Source organism: Tursiops truncatus, chromosome 8, assembly GCF_011762595.2.
Source record: "Tursiops truncatus isolate mTurTru1 chromosome 8, mTurTru1.mat.Y, whole genome shotgun sequence".
Classification (NCBI taxonomy): domain Eukaryota; kingdom Metazoa; phylum Chordata; class Mammalia; order Artiodactyla; family Delphinidae; genus Tursiops; species Tursiops truncatus.
Window position 1 is genome coordinate 59,080,534 of NC_047041.1, and position 14,449 is coordinate 59,094,982.

A 14,449-nucleotide genomic window follows, 5' to 3' on the forward strand; every position below is an offset into this window, starting at 1 on the left:
CAGTAGTAGATGTGTTTACAGAGGTAATGGAACATCAGATCTTACAGGGCCTCATATGCCACTGTAAGGAATTCAGCTTTTACTGGGTGAAGTATGAACCACAATTGAGTTTTGGACAGAAAGTGACGTGGTCTGACTTAAACTTCAAAGGAATCACTGTTAGCTTTATTCTGAACAGAATGCAAAGGAACAAGGGTAAAAGCAAAAAGATCAGCTAGGAGAATATTGCAATAATTCAGTCAAGAGATGATGGTGCCTTGGGTCAAGGTAATTAGTAGCAGTGAAGGTGGTAAGAATTGGTCAGATTCTGGATAACTTTTAAAGGTAGAACAAAGATTTGCTGATGGCTTAGATATGGGATGTATGAAAAAAGTCAATGATGATTCCAAAATTTTTGGCCTGAGCAACTAGAGTGATAGAAATGCAATTATCTGCAACAGGAAAGGCTTTGGGTGGAACAGCTTTAAGGTGGAAGATCAGTTCAGTTCTGGACATGTTAATTTTGAAATAAATGTCTATTAGACATGCAAGTGGAGATGTTGAGTAGGGCTGGACATTGGATATGAGTGTGGAGTTTGCGAGAGAGGTCCAGGCTGGAGATAAAAGTTTGAGAATTAGACTACAGATGATCAAAAAGTCTTGAATTAAATTAAATCACTTTGGGAGTGAGTAAAGATAATGTGATCAAGAACTGAGCCTAGGGGCACTCCAATTTTAAGAGGCCAGGAAGAAGAGTAACCAGCAAGGGAGACAGAAGGAGCAACCAGTAAGGTAGGAACAAAACTAGAAAAGTGGGGGGTTCCTGGAAGCCACATTTCCAGGAAAGTAAATCAAGGAAAAGTGACAGGTAAACCATGTACTTCCAATACATCAAGTAAAGACTGTTGAGAGCAACACCACAGAAGTAGAAGCCAGGAAGGGGATACCATATTAACAGCAAAACGTGTGCTTTCCCACTCCAATCCTCTCTATTTGTATATCATATTTGTAGATCCTAAGACCTGGTGAAATTGCCCTGAAAGCTGTTGATCTAATGACTGGACTAAAAAGGGTGACTCTAAGCCCTTTTTATTTACTCTGTGCCGAACAATTTGCTAAATGCTGGGGACATAAACGTGAATAATACACAGTCCCTGCCTTCAAAATAATCCAGTGATGTTCTAAAGAAATGCATAAAATCGGACTTTCCATCTTTTCTGAAGCAGCTGTCCAACATACTTTTAAGAGAAAAAAAGGAGTGATAATTTTTTACACTTTATAACATTCACAGACTAAGAACTATAAGAGATGAATTTCTACTTTTCCCCCCAAAGCTTTAAAAAAAAAAAAAAAAAGCTTTCCTTTCTGATTAGAAAAGTATTCGGTATTTTAAAAAAGCCTCTGTGTGTGTTTAGCAATGCATCTAGAAAAATAAACAACTTAGAAATGAAATGCCCTGAAATTATATCTCCAGAAGTTAACTACTGTTGACACTTTGGTATGTATTTTTCTTATTTTTTTCCCCCATGCATATATAGTAACACTCTAATAAGGCATGTTTGCATACTGTAAGTATAATTTTCAATGTTTACCAACAACTCTTCTACATACTTTCCTGAATTTATTTTCAATGTAATTAGTTATTTTATTATTTAATATCTGTATGTGGGCTTCCCTGGTGGCGCAGTGGTTGAGAGTCCGCCTGCCGATGCAGGGGGCGCGGGTTCGTGTCCCGGTCCGGGAAGATCCCACATGCCCCGGAGCGGCTGGGCCCGTGGGCCATGGCTGCTGAGCCTGTGCATCCAGAGCCTGTGCTCCGCAACGGGAGAGGCCACAACAGTGAGAGGCCCACATACCGCAAAAAAAACAAAACAAAACAAAAAAAAAAACAAAAAATAAATCTATATGTGTAGGAATGAAAACAAATGTGTGTATACGTATATATATTTTTTCTTAACTAGTTTGGCCAATTTGAGTTGTAAGAAAACAGTGTCTTCTGCTTAAAATAATGTAAGCACTAGCACTAGCTTATCAAAAACAAAACCAAATAACATGATATAGGCAAAACTTGAAGGATGTTAACCAAAACATGTTAACTATGATTATCTCTGGGAGTGACTGAGTTATTTTTATTCTTCTTCATGATATTCTATATTTATCACATTAAGAAAAAAATGTATATATAACATTTGTAGCACATTTAAGTAAACAGTTTTATACTTTGTTTATATTAATATTTTACATCTAATTTAACAGAAACTCACTTGGGCATGAATGCTCCATTGGCTAAGGATGGTTCATCGTCATCTAGCCCATCGAAGAGGTGTGACTTGGCTGTGCCTGTTGTTTGTAAAGCCTTTGGTCGGACTCTGGTGGCAGGGCGGGGTGTCAGTTTATAATGCGTAGGTGTTGTGAGAGCCTTCTGGGCTGCTGGATTTGTCGGTTTCAATCTCTGAAAAACAAAAAAATCAAGGACAGTTCTAGTTTAACTCAAATATGATACTGGCCTTAAAAATCAGAAGACCAGAGTTCATACCTCATCTCTGCCATTCACCTGCTAGATCCCTCTTGGAGTCTTGGCTCTCAGAACACAAGGATTTCCCACCCAACTTTGTATGTAAGAATGCTAATGCTAATTAGCATTCTTACATACAAAGTAATGCTTTGTAACTGAATGCTAATGTACAAAGTAATGCTTTGTAACTGAATGCTAATGTAACTGTCTTTATTTCTCTATAATTGATTTTCATTCATCTCCCCAGCCCCCATTTCACTGGGTTTGTCTGACTTGTTTCAAAATGTAATTGAGATACTGCATCTGAAGTGCTTTGTAAATCGAAATGTACTAACATATTAATATACCTTGTGCATTTCTCTTCATCTTACAAAAGAGAATAGCCTGCAGTTGTTTTGCTTTCTAAAACAAAGACGACAATATTTACATTCAATTTTAAGAAAATACCAAAATAATTCTAAGCCTAATTATTTTTCAATTAAACCAAAAATCTTATCCTTCAAGAAAAACTGAGACACAGCCATAAATATTCAACTTTTATGCAATTTACATCACTCTGAAAAAATGGATAGATATTAGCCTTTATTTATCCACCATTTAATAAATGCTGATAATTACCATGAGTCAAACACTAAGAATAAAAATAATACAGTTGGGACTTCCCTGGTGGTGTAATGGTTAAGAATCCGTCTGCCAATGCAGGGGACACGGGTTCGAGCCCTGGCCCAGGAAGATCCCACATGCTGCGGAGCAACTAAGCCCGTGTGCCACAACTACTGAGCCTATGCTCTAGAGCCTGCGAGCCACGATGACTGAGCCCAAATGCCACAACTACTGAAGCCCATGTGCCTAGAGACCATGCTCTGCAACAAGAGAAGCCACTGCAATGAGAAGACTGCGCACCACAACGAAGAGTAGCCCCCACTCACTGCAACTAGAGAAAGCCGGTGTGCAGCAACGAAGAAAGAAAGGAAGGAAAGGAAGGAAAGGAAGGAAAGGAAGGAAGGAAGGAAGGAAGGAAGGAAGGAAGGAAGGAAGGAAGGAAGGAAGGAAGGAAGGGAAAGGAAGGAAAGAAAAGAAAGAAAGAAAAGAAAAAGAAAGAAAGAAAAGAAAAAGAAATTTAAAATAATACAAATACTCTCCCTGATTTTTGAGGGTATTAAAAGTTAGTGGAGGAGACATACAACTAAATTAATTAGTCTTCAGGTTAGTTTTTTTTTTGTGTGTGGTACGCGGGCCTCTCTCACTGTTGTGGCCTCTCCCGTTGCGGAGCAACAGGCTCCGGACGTGCAGGCCCAGCAGTCATGGCTCACGGACCCAGCTGCTCCACGGCATGTGGGATCTTCCCGGACCGGGGCACGAACCCGTGTCCCCTGCATCGGCAGGCGGACTCTCAACCACTGCGCCACCAGGGAAGCCCTTCAGGTTGGTTTTGATGGCACCTTTACTATGTCTCCATAGTATCTTTAGGATGTTATACATTTGTTTTTCTAAACAGTATACATGGGATTATATAACACTTGAAACAACAATATCTAAAATATAAAAACTGTCACAGTTTATTCTTCTCTTCACAATGCAGACTGTTTACACTTCAGTAACAACAAACCTTCCCAAATCTCTTTTGAGATCTTTCACAATTCTGTGCCTTTGCTTGGAATGTCTTGACCTAGATCTACCAACTTCTACATATGTTCTCAAAAAAAATTAAACCTTACCTCTTCTGAAAACCTTTATCAAACTTACCCAAGAATCTATGCTCTTCCCTCTGTGATATTTTAAAATATTTATTAACATGAAATTCACTAACATAAAATTCACCATTTTAATGCATTTAATTCAGTTGAGTTTTAGTATATTTACAAGGCTGTACAACCACCAACCACTAAATTCCAGAACATTTCCCTCATTCCAAAAAGAAATCCCGTGCCTCCCAATTCCTCTCTTTATCTCTCTCTTTTTTTTTTTAACATTCATTTATTTTATTATTTATTTGGCTGTGTCAGATCCTAGTTGTGGCATGTGGGACCTTTTAGTTACAGCATGTGGAATCTTTAGTTGCAGCATGTGGGATCTAGTTCCCTGACTAGGGATCAAACCCGGGCCCCCAGCACTGGGAGTGTGGAGTCTTAGCCACTGGACCACCAGGGAAGTCCCCTCTATCTCTTGGCAAGCATGTACTTTCTGTCTCTATGGATTTGCCTATTCTACACATTTTATATAAATAGAATCATGTGGCCTTTGCGTTTGGCTTCTGTGACTTAGCATGTTTTCAAGATTCATCCATGTTGTAGCATGGATCATCACTTCATTCCTTTTTATGGCTGAATGATATTCCATTATATAGACATACAACATTGTGTTTATCCATTCATCAGTTGATGGGCTCATCTATTACTGCATATACTATACTAAAGCTGAGTAAATTTAAGCATGTACAGGTCTGATCTTCCTCACTAGATAGCAAGCTCTTAGAGAATAAATTCTTGTTTACTTTTATTAGGTATCCTCAGTGCTGAACACAGTAACTAGTGAGACATAAATGGCTAAATAATAATTTCTGTATACTGAGCAACTTACTCTAATTCTCAACACTGAACAGAATTGCTATTCCCATTCTACAGATGAAACACATTTCAGAGAGGCAAAAGGAGATGCCCAATATCTCACAGACTGTAAGTGGTAAAAAAGGATTAAACCGACCAAAGACTACTTTCAATGCCACAACACAATGAGCACAAGATCATTTCTAGAGCCTAAGAGATTAAGACAAAGCTATGCAGAAATCAGGAGAAAAGAATTTTGATTTGCCGCTTAAGACATTATGATGTTAGAGAAATCAGCCTCTGTGAGCCTTAGTTTGCTCAACTATAAAATGAGTATAGTATCTGCCTCATATCAGGGCTGTTGAAAAGTCTCAGCCTTCACTTCCAGTTCAACACTTATTTCACTGTCATGCTGCCTTCCAGATACAAAAATAATTTACCCCCTGGCCTAGTGAAAAGCATAAATAATGCGTCTTAAAAGCTTAATTACACCTAAGTTTCTCCTACTCTGAGAACAGATTTTATAGAAACATCCTTAAACTTACCTCTTCTTTCTTCTTAGGGTCTGACATGGGATTCCGGAAGAGAGGAGAGTCTCCAAAAGGTGAGTATGTCAGACTATTGATGTGCTGTTGGAGAACAGCCTGCTGGGCAGCAGAAGCATTTGGATCTGTCAAAGCTTTTTAAAAAAAAGAAAAGAAAAAGCAAGATGTCAGTCCAAGGATCCAGTGCCTTAAATCAAGAGAACTTGAGATTCTCTTCAAAATGTTCAGACTCACTCAGTGGCATTACTGGTTGAGAGCAAAGGAGCAAACTGTGAAGAAAATCAACAATCAAATAATCTAAAAGGTCAAAGATATGTGGAGCACTTCATAAGAGACAACACACATAAAATTTTACTTAGGTGTTCATTATTGCCAACAATCAAAGAAATGTAAACCTAAACAACGGTGAAGAAATTTTATATCTACCTCATTATCTATCAATGGCATAGCTATATAAAAAGGGATCAGTCTGACTTCCAGAAACACTGCAAATTGGTTTAATGTCTAAAAGAAACAATATGACAGTACACAGAGCAAGTAACGTTTTTATATTTTTTAACCTAATAATTTTAATCATAAAAATCTAACCCAAGGACTTAATCAAACTAGAAGGAAAATAAAGACATATTTGTAAGTGTTCACTGAACGTTATCTGTAATGGTCAAGACTCGGAAACAACCTACGTCCAACATTAACAGTTGTAAAAATCATGATTCATCAACATGGTGGATTAAGTAGTTGTTAAAAATGACAATGTGGAAATAAAGTATCTTTGATTTAATAAGTAAAAAATTCCAGAATAAAAAATATTAAGTATACTGAGAATATAGAGGAAGAGGGTAGCAAATGAAAATGGCTGTTAAGGCATCCTTATATTTACTATTTGCATTTGATATTCATATTCCATTTAAGTAAAAATTGAAAGGAAAAAAAGATCACCCCATTTTCTTTCAAAGTGTAAGAACAGGGCTTCCCTGGTGGCGTAGTGGTTAAGAATCCGCCTGCCAATGCAAGGGACACGGGTTTGAGCCCTGGTCCAGGAAGATCCCACATGCCACGGAGCAACTAAGCCCATGAGCCACAACTACTGAGCCTGCGCTCTAGAGCCCGCAAGCCACAACTACTGAGTCTGTGTGCTGTGACTACTGAAGCCTGCGTGCCTAGAGCCCATGCTCTGCAACAAGAGAAGCCACCACGAGAACCCGTGCACAGCAAAGAAGAGTAGCCCCCGCTCGCTGCAACCAGAGAAAGACTGTGCACAGCAACGAAGACCCAACACAGCCAAAAAAATAAAGAAAGAAATAAAATAAAGAAATAGAGAAAAAAAAAAGTGTAACAAGAAACGTCATCAGACAGGAACAATGATCTACAATTGTACACGGTAAAAAGAAAACAGCAACAAAAAAATCTGCACTGTACCCTGATTGATGAAGAAACCTCTTCACAAGATAAATATTTCAAAAAAAAATACTGGTAAAAAAATCAAATCAAGGCTTCCCTGGTGGCACAGTGGTTGAGAGTTCGCCTGCCGATGCAGGGACATGGGTTCAAGCCCCGGTCCGGGAAGATCCCGCATGCTGCAGAGTGGCTGGGATAATCCACAGAAAAGAAGTGCCACAAACAAAAAATTTTGAAAAATTTAATACAATGGAGCAGAGTGGGGGGTGGGGGAGTGGAGAGACAATAGCAGCATCAACAACAAACTCAAAACAGTTAAAATAAAATTAATGAAAAGGGGTAGATCCACTGTAGTCAAATTAAGCATTCTTAAAACTGGATGTATTCACTAAATACTAAAACACTGTATGTTGATATTTTAGGAGAGGGTACAAATTTGCTCAGGATTGTGAAACCCAGAGGAGATGTCAATTTAATGATCATATAGTAAAGCATCTGTATTCAGAAAGCTCCTAAATCCAATTTAAGACTACTGGTGAGAAAAAAATACAGAAAAGTAGCCACCCAATAACATAATGTTGTTCTGTGGACTATTCAATAAGATTAAAAAAACCCTGGATATTTTTAATGAACTCTGATATTCACTAGTCAGTTTGTTACCTGACAGCCAATTACACATTAAAAAAACACTGATCAGGGACTTCCCTGGTGGTCCAGTGGTAAAGAATCTGCCTTCTAATGCAGGGGATGCAGGTTTGCTCCCTGGGCGGGGAACCAAGATCCCACATGCTGCAGGGCAACTAAGCCTGCGCGCCACAACTACTGAGCTCGCGTGCCTCAACCAGAGAGCCTGCGTGCCGCAAACCACTGAGCCCACGCGCCCTGGAGCCCACACACCACAACTAGAGAGAGAAAAACCCGCACGCCACAACTAGAGAGAAGCCCCTGTGCAGCAACGAAAGATCCCGTGAGCCGCAACTAAGACCCAACACAGCCAAATAAATAAATTAATTAAAAGAAAAACACTGACCAGCACTAACTGATCCCACCATATAACAAGTATAGGTCACCCCTCCTGGGTATGCTCAAATAAAAACTTCCTCAACAAATTCAAACATACGTAATTAGGAAAGTGTGTGAGGATGTCTTTATTTCTGTATGTTTAAATATGAAATTTTCTCTGTTAACTGAATTATTTCAAATAAAATACAGAAAAGAGAGCTGATAAGTTAGCAAAAATAAGAGAATAAGCAAGCATAAGCGCTAGTTAAGCTATCATTTACTGGTGTTATATTCAGTTCTGGTCATAATAATTTGAAAACATACTGAAAAACCATATCATAACCAAATGATTAAAGAGATAGAAAAAAGGTATAAAAATCAAGTCTTCTGAGACCAGACGAAACTGATACTTTATCTGAAAGAAAGGCAATAGGTTACCACAAAGAAATTGTAGGAGACTGATTTTGCTTGGCTTTAGGAGATAGAAGTAGAACCACCGGGTGGAAATTCTATAAAGGCAGGTTTTGGTTTCTAATCAACCTGAACAAAACAATGGACTGGACTAACCTGTAAGAAAGCCACCATAGCCAAGGCTTTTTTTTTTTTTTTTTAGCCAAGGCTTTTAAGTAACGGACTCCCACAAGCTCTAAAGCACCTTATAACTAAGATCCTGTGATGCAAAGATGTACATTCTAAATCAATACAACTACATTTAAATGAGCAGAAACACTACTGTATATAACTGTAATATCAAATTCATGTCAGGAACTTTTTATTGGCTTTGGGAAAAGATGGATTATTAAAAACCATTCAAAAGCTATCTATGTAAATAGCAGGTTATGGTATTTATGCTACCTCCTACTAAAATCAAAACTAAGGAAAACAAATAAAATTTGAATATAATTTTATGATAAAACTGATTCTAATTTTCACAGAGAAATTAGAGTTCTAATTCACCTCTGCTAGCTCCAAAGACCTAATTTAAAGCTATGGATAAAACAAATTAAAATATCTACACAGTCCACGATGACAAAGAATAGGAAGGTAGTAAATGAACAGATGAGAAAATATAACAAATGCCTAGAAGAAAGAAGTGGACAAGCAGGAGAGAGTAAACCATACCTTGGAGTACACTCAAAGGGGATTACAGCCAAAAGGAGGGACCATCTGCCTGAAGCACAGAAAGCTGAGAGATTCAAGAAGACTAAATTTGATGAACTGAGACTGTGGAAGGAGAGAAGAACCAATGCAAAGCATATATACACAACAACTACTATACCCTGTCATCCTCCTAATCCCTGATGCTCAACAGATAAGTCAAAATATCAGAGAGAGTTCCTCTGATGAAATCAAGTTAACAAGGGCAACAAGGGGACCTGCATCATCCCAGAGCTAAGAATGTGATATTCTAACATTTAGAGGACCCTTGGCTAATAGCTGGTCCCTGGGCTACTTATCAAATGAAATCTACTGATGAAAATGCTCTACCCAGGTACACAAGTTGCCAGTGAGATTTTTATTATTTTATTCTTAAATATGACTGGAAAGCATCACTGAGTATTAAAGAATAGGATCAAAACAAAAATAAAACAAACAAAAAAACCACAAAAATAATCCTGAAAATTTAAGGAACAGAAGAATTCTAAAAAAATTTTAATGCCAATTAAATTCAGAGTTTCAAGAAAAAAACTGCATCTAAGAACTGGATGCTTAAAAAAAGGAACTTCCAGAGAATGAGAAAGACAGTAAAAAAAAATCCAAAAGGATGATTCAGAAGACAATTAAAAAAAAACTTCTAGAAAGTAGAAACATGGGTGAAAAAAATCAAATGTTAAGACAGAAAAGGTCTAGGAATTCCCTGGTGGTCCAGTGGTTAGGACTCGGCGCTCTCACTGCTGGGGCCCAGGTTCAATCCCTGGTCAGGGAACTAAGATGCTGCATGCCTCATGGCGTGGCCAAAAAAGAAAAAAGACAGAAAAGGTCTAAGCAAATCACTGAAATTTCAGAACAAAGGGACAATCCTAAATGGTTGTGAGCCTGGGGGTAACAAGTCTCAAGAATCAGAAAGGCATTAGACTTCTTATCAGAGATGGTTAATCCAAGAAGTATCGTCAAAGTTCTGAGGGTGAATTATTTTTACACCAGAATTCCATAACATTAAAGTGTGTGGAACAAATGAAGATGTTTTCAGAACTGTAAGTAGTCAAAGTTTACCTTTCATATCCATGTTACTTGAAGACACATTCCAGAAAATTTAGGAAATAGAGGAAAACCCTATATCCAGGACATAGCAGTCCCCACTGAGTAGACTTGAAGGGAATATACTAGAGCAATGCTGAAGGCCTAGGGAGTAATCAGAGTTCATACTGCTACAGGAGGACAGAGAGATCAAAGAATGAGGTATCCAGGGTAAAAGAATTCTAATACTACCCTTAAGAATTTGGACTAGCGTTAAGAAGGTGATAAGGGCAGGTAATGTAATGCAAGGGAAAAAAATTAGAAGTTCCAGGACAAAGAAAAAGCTGTATGAGAAAAGATTACTTGGTTAAGTAGCAATATTTTCACAGTTATAATAAAATGCTATGCTCATTTGAAACTTTTATTCTTTCCCCAAAGAAAAAAAGACAGTAATTATTAGGAGAGAGTACTTTATCAACTTTATCAATACAAAAATATAAAAAGGGCAAAGAAATGACGGAAAAAAAGGGTAAGGAAGAGCACTATTAGCCTTACTTGACCAAGGGGACTCAAGAAATACTATCTCCTAGTTGACAGAGTAAGAAAAAGTATGCAAGGACATGGCTTAAATTTGCAAAGTATGTAAGGACATGGAAATTTGCATGGCTTCTCAAAATGTGAAACATGGATCATGATAATACAGGAGATGAATTTAACGGTACAGAGACTCACTCCTTCCTTCTCTCCTTCCTTCCATCCATCCATCCATCCATCCATCTCAGTTACTCTATATCTGCCAGGTGACATCAGTTTTTTATTTTTGGTAAAACATAATTTTCTTTAAAAAAAGATATTTAAGTTACAAAGTAAGTTAATTTTAAATAAGAAATAATAACAAAGGTGGCAGGCAGATATAGCAAAAACTAGGAAGGGGTATTCAAACAAATGAAGTATGAAAAACACTTTAATAGATAAAACTAAACTTGTGGGGGACTTCCCTGGTGGCACAGTGGATAAGACTCTGCGCTCCCAATGCAGGGGGCCTGGGTTCGATCCCTGGTCAGGGAACTAGATCTCACATGCATGCTGCAACTAAGAGTTTGCATGCCACAACTAAGGAGCCAGCAAGCCGCACTTAAGGAGCCCATGAGACGCAACTAAGACCTGGCACAACCAAATAAGTAATATTTTAAAAATGTCTCAAATCCAGCTACAACAACAACAAAAAAAACCCCTAACCTTAGGGAATTTAGTAAACAGATATATTGGGAGAAGTGAATAAAAAACAGAGCTGATAACTGAGCTAAATTCTCATCTACCATTAACAAGTTAAATATTGATATATGTAGACTTAAGCAAAACACAGCAATATAAGCACATCATTCAGAGATATAAACTTACTTACATGCCAGATGAATTAAAAGCTGTAACAAAAGTGGTTTCTCTGGGGGAGTAAACCTTGGAGTGGGGAAGCGGGGAAGGTCAGGACCTATTATAAGTGCTTCTGCACTACATGATTGTTTAATGACCTATGTGTAATATACCGCTTTGGTAGGGACGGGATAGGGTGGGGCGGAAAATCAAGTCAGCAAGTTAAGTATTAGCAAGAAATAAACTGAGTAAAGGCTTCTAAAGTGACTGACACTTACCTACTGGGGCCTGGGGGGCTCCAAAGCCCAAAGTGGCTGTCGTAGTATTAAATCCAGGGGCCCCAAAGGCTCCTGTACCAAGAGGCCCTCCGATCTTAGGTTGGTTGTTCCCAAATAAAGATGCTTGTCCAGCACCAAGAGCTATGGAGACAAGAGGAAAGAAAAAGCGCCACAGAAGATCCTTTGAATGTTACGCCAGAGGTCAGTTACTTAAAAATGTAATACATTTGGAAACTTCATAATAACCACTCATTTCAAAAAAAAATCTAATACAGTAAATGCTAACTATATGCCAAGAACTGTTGAGTACATCGTATATATCATAGGCAAAATACTTAACCTCTTTGTGCTTCAGTTTCCTCAACTATAACATGAGAATAATACATAGCTTAGATATTTATCCTACGATTAAAATAAACACATATTAAGCATTGTAGAGGTCTGGTAGATACTAACATTCATTAGATATTAACTACTATCATCTCATTTAACCTTCACAAGCCTGAAGCAGGAACTATTGTCCCCATTTTACAGAAGAGAAAATGGAGGCTTTAATAATTAGCTCAATGTCACAAACGTAGTAAGTGGTGAAACCAGAGTTCACACCTCGATGCATCTGACAATACAACCAGGGCTCTTAATTGCTACTCTATAGTAAAACAGATTTCTAAAGAATTTCAAAATTGTCAATTCTCCTTAAATTTCAGTATCTGCAAATCAAATACTCAACTGAACCAATTAAAACGTCACCTTTTTGACTAACATGCAGGTTATAGAAAACCAAATCCAATATATCTTCTTTGAAGAGCAAAAAGTAACACTTTCAAGTATACCGTCTCATGAAAACTATTTCCGACAATTTTTTTTTTGTTTTATAAAAAGCTGAATGCCTTGTGATGAGGTTACTAAACAGATTCAAGTTTCAGCCTAAATCTGTGGATGAAATAAGAACTTATCTTCACCAGGGAGAAGGCCGCTGCAGAAACCTGTAATGTTTTAAAGCTTAATGAATCTTGCTTATGGACCGTGCTGTTGGCAATGATTTTAAAGTGTAAAGTGGGAAGAATTTAGTTTTTTTAGGGTAAGTTATTGGCATAAATTAAAAACATTTTTCCATCCCTCCCCCACCCCAAAGAAAAAGTTAATAGCAATTTGGAAGATCTGAAGTTCTTTTTTTTTTTTTTTTTTTGTGGTATGCGGGCCTCTCACTGCTGTGGCCTCTCCCGTTGCGGAGCACAGGCTCCGGATGTGCAGGCTCAGCGGCCATGGCTCACAGACCCAGCCGCTCCGTGGCATGTGGGATCTTCCCGGACCGGGGCACGAACCCGTGTGTCCCTTGCATCGGCAGGCAGACTCTCAACCACTGCACCACCAGGGAAGCCCTGAAGTTCTTTTTAACATACAAATGTTTCTTGACAGAGATATGGTTTACCAGGAAAATCACTTCAAACATATAATATAATACTTGGAGGTCAAAAATATCGAATGGAAACTGTCTTGAGATTGCAACCCCAAAAAAAGGATAGGAAGTTTACACTCAGAGAATGCATTACAATGTAAATTAATGAGGATGACTCCTAAATGAACAAAGCATTCCTTAACTGTCCAACTCTCACTAATAATAATAAGATAACAATATAGCAATGGGATTATTTCACCTTAAAAAACCCAGCTTTGAAACAGGGAATAAGACTTCTTTTAAAGTTCCAACCCATTAGAAACTGGTGAAAATTCCAAGAAAAACTAAAATTATACTACTCCCTTTTTTTTTTTTTTTTTTTGCGGTACGTGGGCCTCTCACTGTTGTGGCCTCTCCTGTTGCGGAGCACAGGCTCCGGACGCACAGGCTCAGTGGCCATGGCTCACGGGCCCAGCCGCTCCGCAGCATGGGGGATCCTCCCGGACCGGGGCACGAACCCGCGTCCCCTGCATCGGCAGGCGGACTCTCAACCACTGCGCCACCAGGGAAGCCCATATTACTTCCTTTTTGAAAAAATTTATTTATTTTTGGCTGCATGGGTCTTCATTGCTGCGCGTGGGCTTTCTCTAGTTGTGGCAAGTGGGGGCTACTCTTCGTTGCGGTGCGCGGGCTTCTCATTACAGTGGCTCCTCTTGTCGTGGAGCACAGGCTCTAGGCACGCGGGTTTCAGTAGTTGTGGCACGTGGGCTCTATAGCGCAGGCTTCATAGTTGTGGCGCACAGGCTTAGCTGCTCCGCGGCATGTGGGATCTTCCCAGACCAGGGCTCGAACCCATGTCCCCTGCGTTGGCAGGCGGATTCTTAAGCACTGCACCCCCAGGGAAGTCCCTATATTACTCCCTTAAAGAACATGGTTTACAGTAAAAATTTCAGGATTCTTCTTTTTTCTCCCAGAGAACAAAACCTCCTTACCACCCCTAAACAAAAGGCTTAGATGAAACCTGAATATATAAAATGGATAAAAATTTCTGTTCTGGATGGGTGTGTATTTGCATTAGCCCTGAAGGAAGAATCATGAAACAGTCTAAAAATCACTATATTTCAATAACCTACAAAATAATAAAAACCTGTATTTTATCCAGATCAGTCTTATATTATGTACAAATGGCTTTTTATACTTAGTGAAAGGACTTACACAAGTTGAGGGACATTCTGATG

At 38.6% G+C, this 14,449-nt stretch overlaps 1 protein-coding gene and 1 non-coding gene across 15 annotated transcripts in view; one reads left to right on the top strand and one right to left on the bottom strand.

Moving 5' to 3' along the window:
* Positions 1-14,449, bottom strand: part of NUP98 (nucleoporin 98 and 96 precursor) — a 105,717-nt gene that overhangs the window by 50,406 nt on the left and 40,862 nt on the right. For 11 of the 14 annotated variants that reach the window (XM_033862399.2, XM_033862397.2, XM_033862405.2 and 8 more), the window contains 3 exons: positions 11,813-11,953; positions 5,586-5,719; positions 2,244-2,431 (listed from right to left, as the gene is read on the bottom strand). In XM_033862399.2, coding sequence (XP_033718290.1) covers positions 2,244-2,431; positions 5,586-5,719; positions 11,813-11,953 — 463 coding nt within the window. The remainder of the gene's footprint in view (positions 1-2,243; positions 2,432-5,585; positions 5,720-11,812; positions 11,954-14,449) is intronic. The other 3 variants (XM_033862406.2, XM_033862400.2, XM_033862398.2) reach the window with 1 other exon arrangement.
* On the top strand, positions 9,841-9,912 carry TRNAE-CUC (transfer RNA glutamic acid (anticodon CUC)). The gene has a single exon. It is a non-coding gene; the product is annotated as a tRNA-Glu (tRNA).